The following is a 22,570-nucleotide window of genomic DNA, read 5'->3' on the forward strand; positions in this document are numbered from 1 at the left end:
TCATAGGCTAGTGAGAGCTCTGCAAGGTATATAATATTTTTGACACTGTTATAGGCCTTTCTTACAAATGCTGTCACAACGCAATGTAGTCTCTAAACAACCCTTCAGTAATTTTCCTTGCCCTCCATTTCAGAATAATAGTGTTTTAAGCCAATAACTCGACACTAGCACCGGCAATAAATAAATACATTTAAAAAGCGCAGCTTTCCAGACCCTTATCTCATTGGCCACGCTCGGCTGCAAATCGGTGTCAATCTGGTGGACCATCTTCCTCTAGTCGTGGGGGTGGGGGATTGGGAGGGGCCTCACATGTGGAACAGCTTAGGGCCTCTCTTCATCTAAATCCAGCCCTGCCTCACATTTTAAAGGTGGGTCCCTCTTGGTCTTGACTCCCCTGCTCTGAGTAAAAGACTCCACGCACTCACCCTATCTATTCCCCTCATGATTTTATACGGCTCGACAAGATCACCACTCAGCCTCCTGCGCTCCAAGGAATAAAATCCTAGCCTGCTCAAACCGCCCCCTATAGCTCAGGCCCTCGAGTCCTGGCAACATCCTCGTAAATTCTTCTCTGCACTCATTCCAGTTTAACAACGTCTTTCCAATAGCTTGGTGACAAACCTGAGCACAATACTGCAAATAACATATTTAAGTAATTCTTTAAATGTTTATTCCGTAGCTTGCTGCAATATTCAGTTTGATTTGTAGAAATTGTACACTCTATCTGTCAATTAGTTGCTAATTTATTTTGTTCCAGGAATCAGCTCTTGGTAAATGTTATTCTAATGATGATATTATTCAAAGCACCAGTGAAAATCGGAATGTGATTAAGTGTCGAGGGAGTTAAACAAAGAGCTTGCTCTTTTGTGTCTTACTGGGGTGTTATTGATGGAGGGGAATTAAATTGATTATCTATGCAGAGATCGTTCATGTTTGGCACAGAACCCATCCAAAATATAACAAAATTATTATTGGTTGCATCAGAAACTCTTTTACGTTAGTTTAGAGAAACGGCGCGGAAACAGGCCCTTTAGCCCAGCGCATCCACAACGACCAGCGATCCCCGCACACTAACACTATCCTACACACAATAAGGACTATTATTTTTATACCAAGCCAATTAACCTACAAACCTGTACGTCTTTGGAGTGTGGGAGGAAACCGAAGGTCTCGGAGAAAAGCCCACGCAGGTTATGGGGAGAAGGTACAAACTCCGTACAGACAGCACCCGTAGTCAGGATTGAACTCGGGTCTCTAGCGCTGTGAGGCAGTAACTCTACCTCTGTGCACACCGTTTTCTCTACGTCCCCAGGGATTTAAGAGGGACCTCAGAGGCAACTGTTTCACTCTCAGAGGGTAGTCCCTATCTTGAATGAGCTGTCAGAGGAAACTATAGAGGTGGCTACAATTACATATATTGAAACATATTTGACAGGTATATGGACAGGCAAAGTTTAGAGGACTGTGGGGCTAAATGTAGGTGAATGGAAATAGCCCGGGAATGGTTACCCCCCTTCCTTCTCGGCGGTCCCCCGCCAGGTTTTTCCAGCACTTTGTGCTTTGCTCAGGGTTCCAGTATCTGCAGTTCCCTGTGTCTCCATCTCATTGCTATTCTGGCGGCCATCTTGCCTCGTGGTAGGTAGCTCCAGCCTGCACCTCAAATGGCCATTGCAGAAGATTGTCCAGCAACAGCACTGGGCATCTCAGATGGAAAATAAAAGTGTACAGGCAGCATCTCTGGATAGAAGGCATGGCTGACGTTTCGGGTCGAGACCTACAGACACTGAAGAAACATAGAAAATAGGTGCAGGAGTAGGCCATCCAGCCCTTCGAGCCAGCACCGCCATTCAATATGATCATGGCTGATCACCCAAAATCAGTAGAACTGCAGATGCTGGTTTAAAAAGTAACTCAGCGGGACAGGCAGCATCTCTAGAGGGAAGGAATGGGTGACGTTTCGAAAGGTCTCGACCCGAAATGTCACCCATTCCTTCTCTCCAGAGATACTGCCTGTCCCGCTGAGATACTCCAGCATTTTGTGTCGACATCCAATATCAGTACCTCGTTCTTGCTTTCTCCCTATAATCCCTTGATTCCAAGAGCTATACCTAACTCTCTTGAATACATCAAGAAGGGTCTCGACCCGAAACGGCACCAATTCCTATCCAGAGACGCTGCCTGTTCCGCTGAGTTAAGGGCCTGTCCCACGAGCATGCGATGGCATGCGGCAAGCGCGACCAAACCGGAAGCGGGGGCCGCGCGGAGGTCGAGTGATCCCGTACGAGTTGACGTGAAGTCTGAGCGAAGTCTGCGGGAAGTTTGCGCTAGGCGTACGCCGTCAAGACACTGCGTACGGCGTCAAGACGCTGCGTAGGGCGTCGAGCCGCTGCGTACGACGTTGAGGCGGTGCGTACGGTCTCAATGCGGCTGCGGGCCGGCAGGCCGTTGCCGCAGGGAATTTTTGGACAGTGTCACTTTTTCGGAGCTCCACGCGATGTCGGGACCAGCTCCGCACAACTCCATACGGCTCCGCCGATCGAAGTGGGACCGGCCCCGCGAGGCCGTACGGCTCAAGCAACCACGTTAGGTCGCGCTTGCCGCATGCAGTAGCATGCTGGTGGGACAGGCCCTTTACTCCAGTATTTTGGATCTATCTTTGGTGTAAACCAGCATCAGCAGTTCCTTCCTGCACAATTAAAGGATACATCTGCTTTATAAATGTCTTCTAATCTAAGCCGTTACTATCGACCCGGTTGGAGTCAAGGAGATTCAGTAGTGTGTACAAGTCCACCGTACTGCAATGTCCAATTTTACTGCAATGAAGACACAATAACTGTTCAAATACCAACAGAGATAACATAAAACAAGTGCCAATCTAACATACAGTGCCTTCCATAATGTTTGGGACAAAGACCCATCATTTATTTATTTGCCTCTGTACTCCACTATTGAGATTTGTAATAGATGTCCGAGCTCATCTTTTGGCCCTCCAATCAGGGCCGGATTTAGATGAAGCGAGGCCCCAAGCTGTTCCACTTGTGAGGCCCCCTCCGCGTTGGTTTTCAGCGCTGGCGGCGAGGCAACGACCTGACAGCCATGGCGGCCAAATCTCCCACAATTCAAAGCGAGGGAGAAAGTGCCCAGCGCCGACCAGTTGCCGTTGCAGTGCGCATGCGCAGGGCGGCCGATGATGTGCTGGCCGTGGTTGTGCGCATGTGCAGGGGGGGAGGACGTGCAGGCCGCAGCAATGCGCATGTGCAAGGCGGGATGCCGTGCCGGCGGATGAGGAGCGTGCGGAGCCCGGCGGCCCGGACACGGATAGCGGGGGGGGGGGTAGATGGAGAGAGAGAGATAGAGAGGGGGGCCCACCCAGAGTTGAACGGTAGGTGTCCTGCCTTGGCCGGAGGCCCCCCTAGATTTCGAGGCCCTAAGCTTCAGCCTATGAAGCCGTGGTAAATCCGGCTCTGCGAGGCCCCCCTAGACCTCGAGGTCCTAAGCTTACGCTTGTCCAGCTAATAGGTAAATCCGGCCCTGCCTCCAATGGATTTGACCAAAGGTGGAGTACTTCACTTAAACTGCAGCCAATAGCTCACCACAAGTGCGCTATTTACTGCATCTTGATTTAGTTTTATACGTGAAGGAAATATGCAGTTACAATCATTGCATCGGTAGTCTGGAGAGTGGATATTGATGGGGAAGAATGGAGCAGTAATTCTTCGGACCAAACTAGAGTGTACTTGCAAGATGATACTGCTGTAAGGTTTTGAGTTCTAGTTATTGCACAGCAGTTGAAAGGATCGACTCATTTTCAACTGATAAGAGTTGGAAAGCAGATGGAACGGTACGACAGATGCCTGCTGTTATCTCACTTAATTGCGTCTGCTTCATAGAATGTTTCATATTTAATGGCTGTCTCCTTTTCCTCTCCCTGTAATACCTCTTCCCCTCACCACAGTGTGGCTGAATAATTGACTCTCGCTCTCAGCGACTATTCATCATGGTAGTTTAGTTTGGAGAAACGGCGCGGAGACTTTGGCTCGCCGAGTCCGTGTCGACCAGCGATCCCTGCACACTGGCACTACCCTACGCACACTAGGGACAATTTACAATTATACCAAGCCAATTAGCTTACAAACCTGTACGTCTATGGAGTGTGGGAGGAAACCAGAGATCCCAGAAAAAAACCCCCACACAGGTCACGGGGAGAATGTACAAACTCTGTGCAGACAGCACCCGTAGTCAGGATCGAACCTGGTGCTCTTACATAAGACATTGGGGGGTGAGGCCACATTTAGAGCATTGTCTTCAGTTTTGGTCACCATGGTATAGGAAAGATGTCAAGCTTGAAAGATTTCAGAGAAGATTTACCCGGATGTTGCCAGGACTCGAGGGACTGCGCTATAGGGTGAGGTTGAGCAGGCTAGGGCTTTATTCCTTGGAGCGCTGGAGGATGAGGGGTGATTTTGTAGAGGTATCCAAAATCATGAGAGGAATAGATCAGATAAACGCACAGCATTTCTTGCCCAGATCAGGATTATTGAGAACCAGGGGACATAAGTTTGAGGTGAGGTAAAGATTTAATGGGAACCTGAGGGTAACTTATTTACACAAAGGGCGGTAGGTGTATGGCACGAGCTGCCAGATGAGGGAGATGAGGCAGGTACCATCGCGACGTTTAAGAAACATTTAGACAGGAACATGGATAGACAATAGGTGCAGGAGTAGGTCATTCTGCCCTTCGAGCCAGCACCGCCATTCAATGTGATCATGGCTGATCATCCCCAATCCGTACCCCGTTCCTGCCTTCTCCCCATATCCCCTGACTCTGCTATTTTTAAGAGCCCTATCTAGCTCTCTCTTGAAAGCATCCAGAGAACCTGCCTCCACTGCCCTCTGAGTCAGAGAATTCCACAGACTCACCACTCTCTGTGAGAAAAACTGTTTCCTTGTCTCCATTCTAAATGGCTTACTCCTTATTCTTAAACTGTGGCCCCTGGTTCTGGACTCCCCCAACATCGGGAACATGTTTCCTGCCTCTAGCGTGTCCAAACCCTTAACAATGTTATATGTTTCAATGAGATACCCTCTCATCCTTCTAAACTCCAGAGTGTACAAGCCCGGCTGTTCCATTCTCTCAGCATATGACAGTCCCGCCATCCCGGGAATTAACCTTGTAAATAGGGCAGGTTTGTAGGTATATGGGCCAAAAGCAGGCAGGTGGGACTAGTTTAGATGGGACATGTTGGTCAGCGTGTGCAAGATAGGCAAAGGGCCTGTTTCCATGCTGTGTGACTCTATGACACAAAGTGCTGGAGCAACTCAATGGGCCAGGCAGCATCTCTGGAGGACAGGGTCCGACGAAATCCTGTCTTCTGTTTTCCAGCACCGGCCATTTATTTTGGATGCTCACCTTATAATGAGTTATAACCCTCCACATTTCTCACATCTACAGTTCGGATGCATTCCATTAGTACAGCCATTTTCTTTGATCCCCCGATGCTAGTGTGTTCTAAAATCATTATTCCGGCTATTGTAGTGCCCGCTGAGGCAAGTGCGGCAAATTTATCTTTTAATTTATCCTGCACAAAGGACAAGGAAATACCACTGTGATCAAATGAAAATGTGTAAGGAGTGGTGATCTTATCTGATACTTTAATTGAAATGGAAATCGTAGCAAATACAAAATAGATTGGAAGGAAATAGATGGATTCCTATTTAGTTGCCGCAGGGTTTTTAGGTAGACGAACAAAAGCAAAATTAATATCACTGACAATTTGCATGCTGTACAGATGTACATACCAGGCTGCAGGCAATACGGATTAGATGTTTATATATCAGTGTATCCCATCTACTTGTAATAGTGCTTCATTGAAGTTATTTGAAATCGAGCAGAAAATCTGTTCCAATGAAAGAACAGACAAGTTAATCGTGTTTTGTTGATTATTTTATCTTTAATTGTCATCAACGTGTAAAGAGTGGCAGTTCCAAATGAATCGCTGCAACCAAAGGAAAGAAATTCCCAATGAAGAGTGTTGGTGCTGAAGCTCAGTGTTGGTACATTGTGGCTCTAGCAACACATTCAACAAGGACGATACACTTTTGGTTTAAACCTGCAAAAGTGAAGATGTGGATCGGATCACAAAAATGACCGAGACACTACATCTAGAAAAAATAAGGCTTATCTTAGAAATATAGAAACATAGAAAATAGGTGCAGGAGTAGGCCATTCGGCCCTTCGAGCCTGCATCGCCATTTAATATGATCATGGCTGATCATCCAACTCAGTATCCTGTACCTGCCTTCTCTCCATACCCCCTGATACCTTTAGCCACAAGGGCCACATCTAACTCCCTCTTAAATATAGCCAATGAACTGGCCTCAACTACCTTCTGTGGCAGAGAATTCCAGAGATTCACCACTCTCTGTGTGAAAAATGTTTTTCTCATCTCGATCCTAAAAGATTTCCCCCTTATCCTTAAACTGTGATCCCTTGTTCTGGACTTCCCCAACATCGGGAATAAGCTTCCTGCATCAGGCCTGTCCAACCCCTTAAGAATTTTGTAAGTTTATATAAGATCCCCCCTCAATCTTCTAAATTCTAGCGAGTACAAGCCGAGTCTATCCAGTCTTTCTTCATATGAAAGTCCTGACATCCCAGGAATCAGTCTGGTGAACCTTCTCTGTACTCCCTCTATGGCAAGAATGTCTTTCCTCAGATTAGGAGACTGCCAAACCAGATATATTTTCCAAAATATGGTCTCCTTTTATTGAATTTCTTCAACAACATAATGGTTGAACACAAACTCAAAACCGACCCTAGAGTCAGGTGAGCGGGCGTATGGAAGGGCAGTGGGATATATCTCCGCTTCTTTCACTTCTTCGTTAGTTCTGAGGTTTTCTTTTTCGTGACTCACTTCTTCTTCTTTCGTGGCGTGCACAGCCTAAAGTTGTTGGACAACTTGTTCTATTTGATCTTCCCTTTGTGCACGTCAAGTTGATTGCATTAGTCGAAACAGGGCGGACCACATGAAGGTTGCAATCTTCCACCCCGTGACTTTCTCGAAATTCTTTCGTTTTTCTTTTCTTCTTTCTTTCTCTTTTTTTCTTTTTCCTTTTTATTCCGATTTAGTTATTAGTTTATAAAAAATTTAAATTGAAGCAGTACAAAAATTGTATAATTGTTATGTCGATTACTCTCTTTGTACAATTGCTTCTAATAAAATAAATATTAAACATTTTTTTTTTTAAACCTGCAAAAGGCACAAAGTGGTAGAATAACTCAGCAGGACATGCAGCATCTCTGGAGGACATGGGTAGGTCATAAGGGCATATGTGATAGGACAAAAATAAGGCCATTCGGCCCATCAAGTCTACTCCGCCATTCAATCATGGCTGATCCATCTCTCCCTCCTAACCACATTCTCCTGCCTTCTCCACATAACCCCTGACACCAGTACTAATCAAGAATCTACCTATCTCTGCCTTAAAATGTCCACATTTCAGATCGGGACCCTTCTTCAGACTGTCTGAAGAAGGGTCCCAATCGGAAATGTCATATATCTATGTCCTTCAGAGATGTTGCCTGACCTGCTGACTTACTCCAGCACTTTGTATCTTTATTTTTGTAAACCAGCATCTGCAATTCCATGTATCTTGATTTTAAGCTTATCTCAGTGTCATATATATATTTTTTCTGACATAATTTTTTTATGCTTGCTGTTTTCATCCAAGACATTTGGACTGTCACAATTGATCGAAACAAATGGATGCCCTGGACAAAATGTCTAATACAAGAAAACAGATTTCTCAAAAAAAAGAAGCCAGTTTCCTTTATATAAATAGGACATAGATATATGGTTTGCCCTCATTATTACAGACCTATTTGTATCAGATAGTGGTTGTAGCCGATGAGGATATTGGATTTTGTGGCCTTTATTGTTCATAGTGTCTTGTTTAGTGTATGTTTATTGGCTATTTTTCCAATATTGTTCCTATTTAGGATGTGTAGGAAAGGACTGCAGATAATGGTTTAAATCGAAGGTAGACACAAAATGCTGGAGCAACTCAGCCGGTCAGGCAGCATCTCTGAGACATCTGGTCTGAAGAAGGGTCTCGACCCGAAAGGTCACCCATTCCTTCTGTCCAAAGATGCTGCCTGTCCCGCTGAGTTACGCCAGCCTTTTGTGCCTATTTCCTCCTTCAGTTTGTGCTGGAAAGTTTGTGTGTTCATAAATGGAGGAAGATACTGGCAATCTTTAACCTCTGCCAACCAGGTTCAAATATGTATAGGAAGGAACTGCAGATGCTGCTTTACACCATAGATAGACACAAAATGCTGGAGTAACTCAGCGGGACAGGCAGCATCTCTGAAGAAAAGGGATAGGTGACGTTTTGGGTCGAGACCCTCTTCAGACTGCAGGAATCTGTCTGATGAAGAGTCTCAACCCGAAACGTCACCTATTCCTTTTCTTCAGAGATGCTGCCTGTCCCGCTGAGCTACTCCAGCATTTTGTATCTACAGGTTCAAATATGCATTATTTTTTATCAATTCGTGTAATTTGAATTAAAAAGTAGTGTGAAATGAGTCTGTTGAATAGAATAGAAATCTTAATAATGGACAAAATTATTCTCCTTAAAATTTGGACAAAATAGGCATGATGAGCAGTTACCACAAAAAACATGGTTTGGATGAATGAATGAATAGGTTTATTGGCCAAGTATTCACATACAAGGAACTCACCAACTCGTTAGATTTTAGACTTACAGCATGGAAACAGGCCCTTTGTGCTCACTGAGTCTGCAGCCAACCAGCGACCACCTTGTACACTAGCACTATCCTGCACACTATAGACTATTTACAATTTTACACACCAATTAATCCACAATCCTGTATGTTTTGGAGTGTGGGAGAAAACCGGAGCACCCTGAGAAAACCCACGTGGTCACAGGTAGAACGTACAAACTCTGCAGATCAGGGTCAGGATCGAACCCGGGACTCTGGCGCTGTCAGGCAGCGACTCAACCACTGCACCACATCTGGACTGTAGAGAAATGTGACACAACACATGTCTGTATATTGCTAACCCTACTTCAGAGCCTTAATCCCTTATAGATTAGTCATAAAACCCGGCACACATGTTAAATCTGTGTGCTGCTATTTATGTTCTGTTAACAGATTGGGAAACTTGTACATCTGTGTCGCCAAGATGATAAAATATGGGACCAATTCATCCACTGTTTCATTAACAAACCTTATTTCTTGCTTGCATTAACTTCTTCTGAAGATGCCATTGAATTGAATTGAATTGATTTTTTATTAGGGACAGTGCATATTAATAAACATTTGCATGTAATATGCATGATTGTAGCCAGTAGCTAATTTCCATCTTTTGTCCCAACACAAGGTAAACACATCCCAAACAAGGTAAAAACAAAAGACAAAAATAAAAACAAAACAAACAATAAAGTAAAAAAATAGCAATTAAAGAGTACCATATGTTATTTTTAATGTAGATTATGATTGCAATTTTGATTTTGCAGTAACCATATTTTTAGATGTTTGGTAAATGAGGTAAGGGTTGGCAGATCCCGTATGACGCATGGTATCGCGTTCCAAGTCTGCGACGCTCGATATGAAAATACTGACTGCCCAAAGACACTTTTCCTAAACGGGACTATACAATCACCCCTGGAGGCTGCTCTTGTCGACCTATTGTCGGTTACCCTGTTTAGTTCCCGTATTTCCCCCCTGGGTTTTCTGACACCCCCAGTGCAGCTCGAGGCAATATGCGGGCTGGATATTTGATGACCGCCATCGTGAACCAGTGGTCAATGTTTGACCTCTCGCTCAGATGGAAGGATTGCACAGAGTTCAAACTGAACGCCATCTCAGTGTGCACAACATCTCAGACAACATCAGTTTATTAAGAGAGTGCTGCGTGCTGTTTGTTCGATATAGCTGAACATATCAAATCAAAGATGGGGAAAGTAAAAATGAATTATTCATTCAAAGTTAAATTGGATGCACTGTGTTCCTCAAATTTGAGGATCGTGTCCTGTGTATTAGTGCCATTGGGTAGATGTTTTTGTTCCCACAATAAATTAAACATCGTAAAATAGTCCCGGTCATTCTGAGAATAAGTAGAAAATTATTTTTAAACACAGTGAAATGTGACAGCGTTTGGTTCAAGATGGATGTGAATCTTTATGTAAAATATCCAATTTCTCAATCTTTTTCTTGCGTCAGAAAATGTTTCAGCAATTTCTGCATAATCATTTGACACATATGATCACAAGGGCTACGATGCATGTTCTGAACCTGTATTAATATCAGTAAAGACGTGTAGAAATTATCAACTAGTAATCATATGAATAGGTTAATATGTATGCTGTTCAGTTTTGTGAATGCTAACATTGCTTCAGTTGGCTAAATTAAAGGGGCTGTCCCACTGCGGGGATCTAATCTGCGAGTTTAGAAGAGTTTGCCCTCGCAGCATGGTCGACACGTGGTCCTAGAAGGTCCTATGAGGCCACTGGAACTCTCCTTCATGCTCGAGGGTAGTTCCCGTATACTCGCAGCCTCAGTTTGTTCGAGGAAAATTTTTCTACATTTTTCCTTGAGGGCCCCGGTTCTTCCCCCCCATCCCTCGTCCAGCGACCGTCATCTACTTCCTCTCCGGTTCCCGGTCTTCCGGGGGCGAGCAGGGTCGGGCTCAGCAGCTTCCCTTCCCTCTCCCGGTTCCGCGGCGGGCGGGCGGGCGGGCGAGCGATCCAGGCCTACTGTCGGTGTACGTCACGGCTCACCGGGACCTTCTGCCATGCACCACAGAAGATCCCGGCAAACACAGCTCCTAGGAACACATTGGTGTGTGTGTGAAATTCTCTTCCATCGATGGCAAGTCATTAGGTCATAAGGAATAGGAGTAGAATTAGGCCGTTCGGCCCATCAAGCCTGCTCTGCCATTCAATCATGGTTGATCAATCTCTCCCTCACAACCCCATTCTCCTGCCTTCTCCCCGTAACCTCTGACACCTGTCTTTGGATCAACATTAATATGTCGGCTGTCGGAAGGGAGAGTGGACGCTGGCGCGGGTTAGCTGCCGCTGCTCTCTCTTCACATTGTGTCTTTGATTTTTTTTGTCTTTGGATCGAATTCTGTCTTTAATTTGTGTATTGGTGATGTCTTTATTATTTATTTTACTCCGATTATATGTTTTTTACTCTTGTTAAATTCTGTAAGGTGTCCTTGAGACTTTTGAAAGGCGCCCACAACTAAAATGTATTATTATTATTATTATTAACATTAGTCAATCCTCTACTTAAAATAGCAAGCTCAGAAAGTTCTGAGGTTTTTAAATGTCCTTCACATTGCTGGGCGGGAGTGATGTCTTTAAAAGAAGGTTCTATTTTATTTCATGAGTTGTCATCACTTAATTATGGAACGATGTAATTAATTTCAAAGACAGTAAACTGGCAGACTCTTTATCTAAGAATGTTGTTTTTATTTGTTAATAGTAATTTTTAAAAATGTGGAAAATTGACGGGAGAATTATAAAATGTGACTTAAGTTTACGATACAGTTCTAACGCGACTTAATTACTCCAGTTTTTTATTTGTGTGCAGTGCAATACTAATGCCACTTTGCATTTTAGCGAAGAAAACGTTAATTTATTTATGTTTTATTTTAATGCCGCATTAATACCATTTTCTATTTCAACTAAGCAGAGTATCACTGACGACTTTTAATACAACCAAAATGGCCGGATGCAACATCACAACCTTTTTTTTAAAACAGTGTATCTTTTCCACATTAAAACTGCAACAATGCACTTTTCGTCGATGGCTTTAGGGTTTAAATCAGAGAAACAGCCCTGTAGGAATCAACACCTGAAGTGAATCAATTTGTTTCCAAAAGTTTTTTTCCACAAGCATTGAGCACTGAGTGATCCTGTTGGCATTTCAGAAATGGATTCTTTATTTTCTCATTAGATTCCTTCCAGCCATGTCTGCAGGTCTCAGCTAACCGTGGTCACGTGCCTGTCATCTATTAGTGCGTAGTTCGTCCGATACAGAACATCATTTGCAGCTTGCTAAATACTCCAGGATGCAGCGTAAAGAGAACTTTCCCATTGCAGTGTTTATGTTTAAGCCACTTCCACATCATCCAGCATCCATCGCACAATTGCTAAATTGTCGCCCTGACATCGCATGCATGAAGGGAATAAGATTTGTACACGTTTCCACTCGTGGTTTTCCTGGACCAAGCGGGGAAATCACCAGTGGCGAAAAGTGTAAAATTCTAACATTGTTGTGAGTTTTTTTGGGGGGACGATTAAATTCACAACATGTGATGGAAACCCGCCTGGAAAGTGTCTGTGAGAATGTTTTGCTGCTCCCTGCCATTGTAACCCGGCAAGGTTTCCTCTGTACATGTTATTTGAGAAAACCGCAAGCAGGTTCTTCCTCAGATAACATTTGTCAGTCTGTTCTGTTTTGGATCCCGTTTTTTTTTTTGTTTCTTCCCCCCTCCTGTTTTCCCGGAAAGATTGTACAAGCTTTGCCTGAGACTGCTTGCATTTCTGTAACAAAAACGCTTTGCGATTTTTAATTTATTTTTCTTTTCAAATTGTTTTTTAACGACTAAACATTCTCGTTTACAATTACAGCGAGAGGAAATATTGCTGATCTGTGTTGCCACCAGAGAGCTTGACCTTAAAAAAAAACCCCAACGCCCCATTTGTATTTGACTGTTTTTTGGTTTGGCTTTTTGGTTTATTCAGTTTGTGACTCTATTTCTGCCCATGTTTACATCAATTTTAATTTTATATTTTCCATGTGCTCTCCTCCACTTTCCTTTCAACCAATCATGTACGTGCGTATCATGTGACTTTGTCATGTGGCTTGCATGGAACTGATGATGTCGTCCTCGCTGGTGAACAGAAGGTAAAATCTTTGTTCTAAATTGAACACATTCAACAAGTTTCTCCAAAAGGTTCAATAGAGTTGAGCGTTATGGACATCTTAACAATTGCCTGGTTAAGTACATTTCTGGTGCATTGGCCAAAATGTCGCCGAGCACGTCTCATTTTTGAAAGATAAATGCCTTGGTGAAAGGTAGAAGGGTGAAAGATAAAATGGTAATTGTTCAATTGATACTGCCAACCACATGTAGCTATAAAGCCATTAACCATGCTTTAAACTGGGTAATAAACTAGGCCATTAATCTATTTAGAGTGCCAATGAAGTGGTAGAGTTTAACCTTAACATGCAAGGGAACTTTCTCCACATTTACCCATGCTTTTGATAAAATGATGACTCCTGCACATGTCCTTCCTCTTTTGTGCCTCAGAAATTAAAATTTATTTCACTTGGGACGCAACTTGCGCCAATCTTCAGTTATTTATCACGAGCTTCAATCCAAGCTTTCAGATGTAGGCTTTTAATAATTACTTTTAATAATGTAGGCTTTTGATAATTTATGTCCCCAGCTCTGCTTCCTAAAAGATGAACAGTGGAAATAAGGGATAAAATTAGTAATGGAAACTTTATTTTTAATAGACAATAGGTGCAGGAGTAGTGAATACTAAATTACAATTACATTGATAATTTTAAATACTGAAAAAACCCCCCAGCTTTTTGAACCGGTTATAATCCAGAGCAGGAACTATGGACGACATCTTAAAAAATGGGTTCCAAAATTTACATTTTTTAGTTTATTTGAAATAAAGCAGGATTTATTTTTCCCTAAGTTATTAAATCCCAGAGACATGTGGGAAAAAAACAATTTGAATTGTGATCTGGTGTTTTTCATGAACTTAGCCAGTGTGCCTGAAAGACCTATATAGATAATCTTAACGCTCCTAGCTGGACTTGGCAAATCTTGATCATAGCCCTTGTGCACGTCAGGGCAGGGTGAAAGCGAATCTGTGAGGCATCATCGCACAAACAACAGAAAAGAAACCTGACATTCTCACTTTCTTGAAGGAGTAACTGTTTGGAGGGTTGCCGTTCACGAGAAACATATAATGCTAAATAAAAAATTAATATTACACAGAAGCAGCAAACTGTTATGCAACCTCATTGAAGGTTTTGTAATGGTCTTCACATTTTAGCAGGTGGCCGTTTCTTGTAATGATGATTGGCAACTCAACTTACTTAAGGGTCCCAAGCTGAACTCATGGCATCAGGTCCAATGTAAATATGCTTTCCATTAATATTAAAATAATTCTCCAAAAATTTAACTTCTGATGAAGAAATTCTATGTTCTAATTTTAAGCAATAAGGCAATTGCTACCACTATATATATATATTAATGTTATTATCTAATGTGCATTAATTTAAAATAAATTTATATAATACGCAATTGACTTTGGTAAAATCGATTATATATAAACATGAAGAAATGCGTTTAAAAGTAAAAGTAATCTGCAATTAGTTTTATATAATTAATTTTATAATCAATTAACAGATTCATTTTATATAAATGAGTGTGTGTGTGTGTGTGTCTATATATGTATTATATGGACATACATATACATATATAATATATATGTAATTGACTTTGGTAAATAGATTTTATATGTAAACACATCAGTGTTTAAAAGTAGAATAATCTGCTTTAAATATAATAAATTATATTTATAAAATAAACTTTATAATTAACTAGATGAACCCTGGACCATTTGGGTCCCCGTTAATAAGAGATTAATTTTTATATGTTTATTTGTGTGTGTGTGTGTGCCTATGTGTATATATATTATAGATATACATACACACATATGATACATATAATAATATATGTATAAGTTTTCAATTTAAAAATCTGCCTTTTTTATCAGGCAACCATAGTATTTTAAGATTGTATCAATTTAAATTTAGGGATGTAATGCCCCCTATAAAATAGTACATTAAAAGTTAAATCTTCCAAGATGAAATGGGTTTAGTCAGGGTCATATTCTGTGACAGGGAGGAGGAAATCAATAGATGGATGGAGATGAACCTTCTGTCGTGCAGACTGCTTTGTGTTTGCACAAAGATGGACATTTTAATCTTCTTGTCATTTCAAGCAAATTGTTGATCCAGTGTTACTTGTATTTACACAAGGGCCGTGTGCTGGTGCTGAGTATACAGGTTTAAAATATATGTGATCCCTTAATATTACTAACATCTGGCTTAAGCTGTACAAACACTTCGGAGAGCAAAGAGACTTGTTTTTCCCTTTTCTCCGTAGTGCTTCCCCGCATTAAAAAAAAAAGTATACAAAATTTGTCTTCGCAAATTCCCTGAGAGTCAGTCAGTCACTTTGTTGTGAATTTGCTGCGATTTGTTACCGAGTCCCCTGGTTTTGACGAGGGAAGCACATGTTGGTGCAGATTGCAGACTAACACCTGTACCTCACAGCATCACTGCATGTCTGCAAGTAGTCTTATCCCTCCTCTTGAAGCCTGTCGGGCGACATCTCGAGTTTACGAGGCTGAGACCAGAACCCCCCCCCCCCCCCCCCCCCACCTCTGCATGCCTTTTGCGTAGTGGATGCAGACGACTTTTGCTGCGTGCATCAGCTGTGCGTTTGTTCATATTACTTTTGCATTGATTTGGTTGCCATCGAACAGACTCCTTTCAGCAAGCAACAAGAGACATTTTTTTTTTCCATATAGGCATCGTCTCTGAAGTGTCCATTACCATTTACACTTGATGCACTTGACCCAGGGTGGCAGGGGGGGGGAGGGTATCTTCATATTTGGACGTTGCTTTGGGCCAAAATTCCTTGCAGCTCCCTCGATGAAATCGGCCAAGAGTCCGGGCAATGATTCCCGTTGACAAATCGTACTGAACCAACATTCCTGCAGCTTTGGTCCAGCCAACCTTACACTCTGTTGTCGGAGAATTTGTCCGGAACCCTCAGCAGAATGCAAAAAAAAAAAAAATTATCGGCTAAGGGTTTCTGTGTCAAGTCATTAATCAAGGTGAAAAAGCACCAAGTGTAAATGGGACCATTACATGCATGCTAACTGAATCTTTCTCTTCATCTAGAACCAGAAACTCATGTAGTTCCATATTCCTAGACAACATGACGTACCACAAATTGCTGCATGACTAAGCATGATTTGTGCTGGTGTTTTCTTCTTCCTTAACCTATTTATTTTGCCCAGAAGAGGAGTAAAGCAACTGTTAGCGATTGAATTGTGTAGAACTGTCACGCCATCAAGAATCAGCCTTCACAAGGAGCAGCCATTTTGTTTTCTGTTTCTTCCTTTGGAACCTCACTAACTTGTTAAGTTACAGCAAAACACTTTGATTTGGATTATGAAGCTACTCTCTTGATAAGTTAACCAAGACTCAAATTTATGTGTTTACGGAATGTTAGCATTTTAAGATCAAGATTAAGATAAACATAATCAGTAGAGTGAATATGTGGTGGTGATTCTTATCGCAAAGATCAGCAAAGTTATTAATGATCATTTGTTTTTAGTTAATGTCATTTCCACATTATTATTCAAACCCACTTTGGTGTCACTCACAAACACAGTGCCTTATAAAATAAAAGGATCATTACCATTGTTTTCCCGACTCTGATCAAATATTGTGACATAAACATCCAGAGTATTTTGGGGAGTATTCTCTGTAGACAAGCAAGCGGTGATTGCAATCTGCAATAAGGCGTTTCATACGATAGCAAGAATAATATTACCTGCTAGCCTCTTTTTATTTGGGGACAAACCAAAAGTGTGACATGTTTAATGATCAGCAAAAATCCCGTTGCAATTATGAACACATCATTTCTTGTCTTTGTAGAAAGCCCAGGAACAGATGAGTGGATGAGAGAAGGCTCACATTAAGTCAGAATTTGCTCTGTTAATATATATATAACGGGCTATGAATTGCTTGAATTTATCTTCACCTCTTCGGATATTTTTAGTTGCATTGGAACAAGAACAACATTGGCCCCTTACACATCAATAACTAGAATAACCCAGACACTGCAATCTAGCTTTCTCATTACACACTTGAAATGCAATCCTTCTCTTCTCAGGAAGTTATTTGAATCCTTGTGAAAATTGTTGAAACTTTTTTTAAAAAAACCAATAAAATAGTTGTCAGCCGACCGAAATCTCATGCTGTCTTTTAAGCGGATGCAGTTTGATTGTTAGATAAGGACATTTGGATTACCCGATAAGAAATGTGGTGTTACCAACATTGACTTGTAGGAGAACCAAGCCCACCCAAACTTGAAGAACATGCACTGGGAAACGGAAATATCTACAAAGTCAACTGGATCAGGCAGGACGATGGAGGTTCCCCCATTCGACATTACCTGATCAAATACAAAGCTGTGAGTAAAACCACGCTGCAGACCCAACCCTTTGATGTACAATGTTAATGTAATACATATTGTGTGCTTGACTGTAGCAATTGTAATGTGTAGGAAGTAACTGCAGATGCTAGTTTAAACCGAAGATAGACACTAAATGCTGGAGTAACTCAGCGGGACAGGCAGCATGGGTGACGTTTCAGGTCGAGACCTTTCTTCAGACTGATCGAGGGTCTCGACCTGAAACTGTCACCCATTCCTTCTCTCCAGAGATGCTGCCTGTCCCGCTGAGTTACTCCAGCATTTTGTGTCTATCTTCAGTAGCAATGTTTGGGACAAAGACCAATCATTTATATATTTGCCTCTGTACTCCACAATTTGAGATTTGTAATAGAAAAAAAAATCACCCAATCTATTAGAGTCAGAGAGACATACAGTGTGGAAACGGGCCCTTCGGCCCAACTTGCCCAGGCCGGTTAACATGTCCCAGCTACACTAGTCCCACCTGCCTGCATTTTGCTCATATCTTTCTAAACCTGTCCTATCCATGTAATGTCTAATTTTTTCTTAAATGTTGCGATAGTCCCTGCCTCAACTACCTCCTCTGGCAGCTCATTCAATACACCCACCACCCTTTGTGTGAAAAAAGTTACCCGTCAGATTCCTATTAAATCTTTTCCCCTTCACCTGGACCCATGTCCTCTGGTCCTCAGTTCCCCTACTCTGGGCAAGAGACTCTGTACATCTACCCGATCTATTCCTCTCATGATTTTATACACCTCCATAAGATCACCCCTCATCCTCCTGCCCTCCAAGAAATAGAATCCCAGCCTACTCAACCTCTGCCTATAGCTCAGACCCTAGAATCTAGCAACATCCTTGTAAATCTTCTCTGTACCCTTTCCAGCTTGAGAACATCTTTCCTAAAACATGGTGCCCAGAACTGAGCATAATACTCTAAATGCGGCCTCACCAACGTCTTATAAAACTGCAACATGACCTCCCAACTTCTATACTCAATACTCTGGCTGATGAAGGCCAATGTACCAAAAGCCTTTTTGACCCTATCTACCTGTGACACCATTTTCAAGGAACTATGTCTCCATACTCCTACATCCCTCTGCTCAACAACATTCCACAGAGCCCTACCATTCACTATGTAGGTTCTGCCGTTGTTAGACTTCCAAAATGCAACACCTCACATTTCTATGTATTAAATTCCATCAAAACCATTCCTCAGTCCACCCGCCCAAATGATCAAGATCCTGTCGCAACTGTTGACAGCCGTCTTCACTATCTACAGCACCACACACTTTCGTGTCATCTGCAAACGTACTAATCATGCCATGTACGTTCTCGTTGCAATCATTGATATAGATGATGAATAGCAAGGAGCCCAGCACCGAACCCTGAGGCACACCACTAGTCACAGCCTCCTGTCCAAAAAACAACCTTCCATCATTACCCTCTGCTTCCTTCCATGAAGCCAATTTTCTATCCATTCAGCTATCTCTCCTTGGAACCCGTGCTATCTAACCTTCCAGCTCAGCCTACCGTGTGGAACCTTGTTCGAAGTGCATGTTTCCATGTTGCATCTCGAAAGTCTAATTGAAGTTTTAAAAATTTGTTAAAGATCATATTTGTGTTTCAAAGTTGGAACATGGGGTTTCGGAGCTCAGCGTGAGAAGAATAACTTTGCAGTGAATGTGGAAGGGTAGCTATCAATGCTTAATGCAATGGGGGGCATTGGATTGAGTCTGTTCATATGATCTTATGGAATAGGAGTAGAATTAGGCCATTCGGCCCGTCAAGTCTACTCCGCCATTCAATCATGGCTGATCTCTCTCTCCCTCCTAACCCCATTCTCCTGCCTTCTCCCCATCACCGCTGACACCTGTACTAATCAAAAATCTATCTATCTCTGCCGTAAAAATATCTACTGACTTGGCCTCCACAGTCTTCTGTGGCAAGGAATTCCACAGATTCACCACCCTCTGACTAAAGAAATTTCTCCTCATCTCCTTCCTAAAAGAACATCCTTTAATTCTAAATGTACTGCAATTGCAGCTTAGAATGATGAATGAGAGTCACCTCACCAACGGGCTGCGATATCTGGGTTATAATCAGGTTACGACCTCCACGCAATGTATCGGTGATCAATTTTAAACAAAGCACAAATTTTATTAGCAAAGAATTAAGGCAAATAAGTACTGATGAGTTCTACATATGAACTGTACTATAGACCCCTCACTGCCTATGTTGCATGTACATCCATCTCATAGGCTCCAAAGCCACAATCAGCAAAATCAATAACCCCACTCTCACCATCGACGGCACCACTGTCTCCCCATCTCCCCAGGCCCGCAACCTTGGCGTGATCTTTGATTCCACCCTCTCCCTTGAGCCTCACATCCGCCATGTCATTAAAACCTCCTTCTTTCATCTCCGCAACATCGCCAAACTCAGACCCTCTCTCACACCTCCCGCTGCTGAAAGACTCATCCACGCCTTCATCTCCTCCCGACTGGACTACTGCAACTCACTTCTCCTTGGCATCAGCTCCACCTACATCAACCGACTCCAACTGGTCCAGAACGCAGCCGCCCGACTCATCACCCACACCAAATCCTGGCATCACTCCAGTCCTCAAACAACTTCACTGGCTTCCCATTTCCCACCGGATCACCTACAAAATCCTGATCCTCACCTACAAAGCCCTCCACCATCTGGTCCCCCCATATCTCACTGACCTCCTCTCCCCCTACCAACCCTCACGGTCCCTCAGATCCACATCAGCCGGTCTCCTCTCCATCCACAAGTCCAACCTCCGCAGTTTTGGGGACAGAGCCTTCTCCAGGGCAGCTCCCAGGCTCTGGAACTCCCTCCCCCAACTGAACCGCAATTCCGTGTCCCTCACCATCTTCCAGTCCCGCCTCAAGACCCATCTCTTCACCTCTGCCTATCCTTAGCCCCACGTCCCCCTCCCTTCTCATCTGTGAATTAATTGCCTCATATTGTGTTTTGTATTGAATTCTGTCTCTACTTTGTGTACTAGTCATGTCTCTACTATTTATTTCATTCCCCTTACATGTTTTTCCTCTACCTGCTAAATTTTTGTAAGGTGTCCTTGAGACTCTTGAAAGGCGCCCATAAATAAATAAAATAAAAAAAAAATAAAAAAAAGGGGGAAAAAAATAAATTAAAAAAAATTAATTATTATTATTTTAAAAGATCATCGTTCTGTTTCTACTGAAAATGCACTCATTCTTTTTTTTCAATAACATGCTCATGTTTCTGTACTGGGCCATTAATGCACAATTTTCCACTCACCCATAAATTAATCCATATTGTTGTAAGTGAGGATTTTGAAAATCCATGTACCTCATGGGGTTCCTTAAACCAATATTTTAATTTGCATTAATCGTCAAAGTCAAAATCATTGTGTTCCTATATCATGACTTGGTCGCATTGACCCCTTAATGCTGGTAGCTCATGAAATCATGAGGAAAATAGATATGGTGAACACACTGAGGCTTTTCCCAAGGAAGGGAATCAGGAACTAGAGAGCATAGGTTTAAGGTGAGAGGGGAAACATTTAATAGGAACCTGAGGGGCAACTGTATCAAACAGAGGGCAGTGGGTACATGGAACGAGCTGCCAGGAGAAGCATTTGAGGCAGGTATACTAAAAGCATTGAAAAAACATCTGGATTGGAAAGGGTTTTTTTTTCGATTCAGAGATTACTGCACTTTATCTGGCACTAAACATTTTTCCCTTTATCCTGTAAATGGACACTGTGGATGGCTTGATTGTCATCATGAACAGTCTTTTCGCTGACTGGATAAGTCAGTGCACGTAACAATAAACTAACCTCAACTAGAGGGAAATGGGAGCAGTGTAGCCGCAGATTTTTATATCGTTCAAGCGATTACTCCCTCTAGCCGCTAAATGGACTAGATGGTTTAGGGGAATGTCTTTGTAGGCATGCAAGCTCCCTGTCGGGGACCTTCAGAGCTTCTTCACAGATAAATCTTCAAAACACAGTCCTTTGATTAATAAATTATTTACTGTTGATGAAAAACAATGAGGTACATCCAAACTTCTTCCAACTCGTACACTATAATCTTCATCCAACTCCAGCTTGTCGCATTAAACGTTAGAAAACTCCTTGTGTCTCCGTTACACTCCACATGGTCAAAGGGTAAACCTTCCCCATGCTGGTCCAAAACTAAACTAAAAACTATGCTTCTGCGCAAGAAACCTAGCTCCAAACATGCCCTAGAATACGTCACAAATCCCACCCACAATATAACGGGCAGTCTAAAATTTATAGACACATGCCATAATTAATGACACGCAAAACAAGCCAAATGGCCACTACAAGCAGTTTAGACAATAGATAATAAGTGCAGGAGTAGGCCATTCGGCCCTTAGATTATAGAGGATCCTAAGGCTTTTTTTAATATGTAGAATGAAAGCGAGGCACTGAATGAACACCTAACATCATTGAGTATAGCTGCCAGAAAGTCACGTTGCAGTTTCAGATAACACTGGTGAGCTGCAGTTGGATTCTAGTGTGTAGTTCTGGCCACCCCATTACAGGTAGAATGTGGAAGCTTTGGAGAGGGTGCAGGAAGTTGGAGAAGTTTACAAGTTGGCTGGATGAGAAGGTGTTAGCGGTAAGGTGAGGTTGAACTGTTGTCTGGACCGTCGGAGGCTGAGGAGAGGCAGAACAGAAGTATATAAAATGATGAGAGGCAGCGGTTGTGCAGACAGGGTGGAAATGTCAAAGACTAGAGGACATAACTTTAAGGTGAGTGGGGCAAAGTTTTTTTACAGAGTTGGTGGGCACCTAGAGTGTGAGATCAGGAGCGGTGGTGGACGCAGGTTGGGATAATGACATGGAAGAGGCTTTACAGAGGCACAAGGATATGCAGGGAATGGAGGAGTATGGATGACGTGCAGGCAGACGAGATTAGTTTAACTCGGCAGGGACTTTGTGGGCCTGTTCCTGTACAAAGTTCAAATTTCACATTTAAAAACGTGAAATCTCTTGCCTGGATTTATTTAAGGGGGGGTGATTCACTAGTGCCGTAGATTCAACTTGTACCTATCAACGATCAGATTCTAGAAACTGGGAACTGCAGATGCTGGTTTACAAAGGAAAGACACAAAATGCCGGGGTAACTCAGCAGGTCAGGCAGCATCTACAGGGAACATGGATGGGTGACGTTTCAGGTCGGGACCCTTCTTCAGAC

General features: G+C 42.6%; 1 protein-coding gene across 12 annotated transcripts in view; it reads left to right on the top strand.

Annotated features, from left to right (window-relative positions):
* The window catches only part of ncam1 (neural cell adhesion molecule 1), a 347,020-nt gene that overhangs the window by 282,490 nt on the left and 41,960 nt on the right, over nucleotides 1–22,570 (top strand). For 7 of the 12 annotated variants that reach the window (XM_033049730.1, XM_033049739.1, XM_033049740.1 and 4 more), the window contains one exon: nucleotides 17,209–17,333. In XM_033049730.1, the coding sequence (XP_032905621.1) occupies nucleotides 17,209–17,333 (125 nt within the window). Of the gene's footprint in view, nucleotides 1–1,201; nucleotides 1,205–17,208; nucleotides 17,334–22,570 lie in introns of all 12 variants that reach the window. The other 5 variants (XM_033049728.1, XM_033049735.1, XM_033049729.1 and 2 more) reach the window with 1 other exon arrangement.

Source organism: Amblyraja radiata, chromosome 33 (assembly GCF_010909765.2).
Source record: "Amblyraja radiata isolate CabotCenter1 chromosome 33, sAmbRad1.1.pri, whole genome shotgun sequence".
NCBI classification, from domain to species: Eukaryota; Metazoa; Chordata; class Chondrichthyes; order Rajiformes; family Rajidae; genus Amblyraja; species Amblyraja radiata.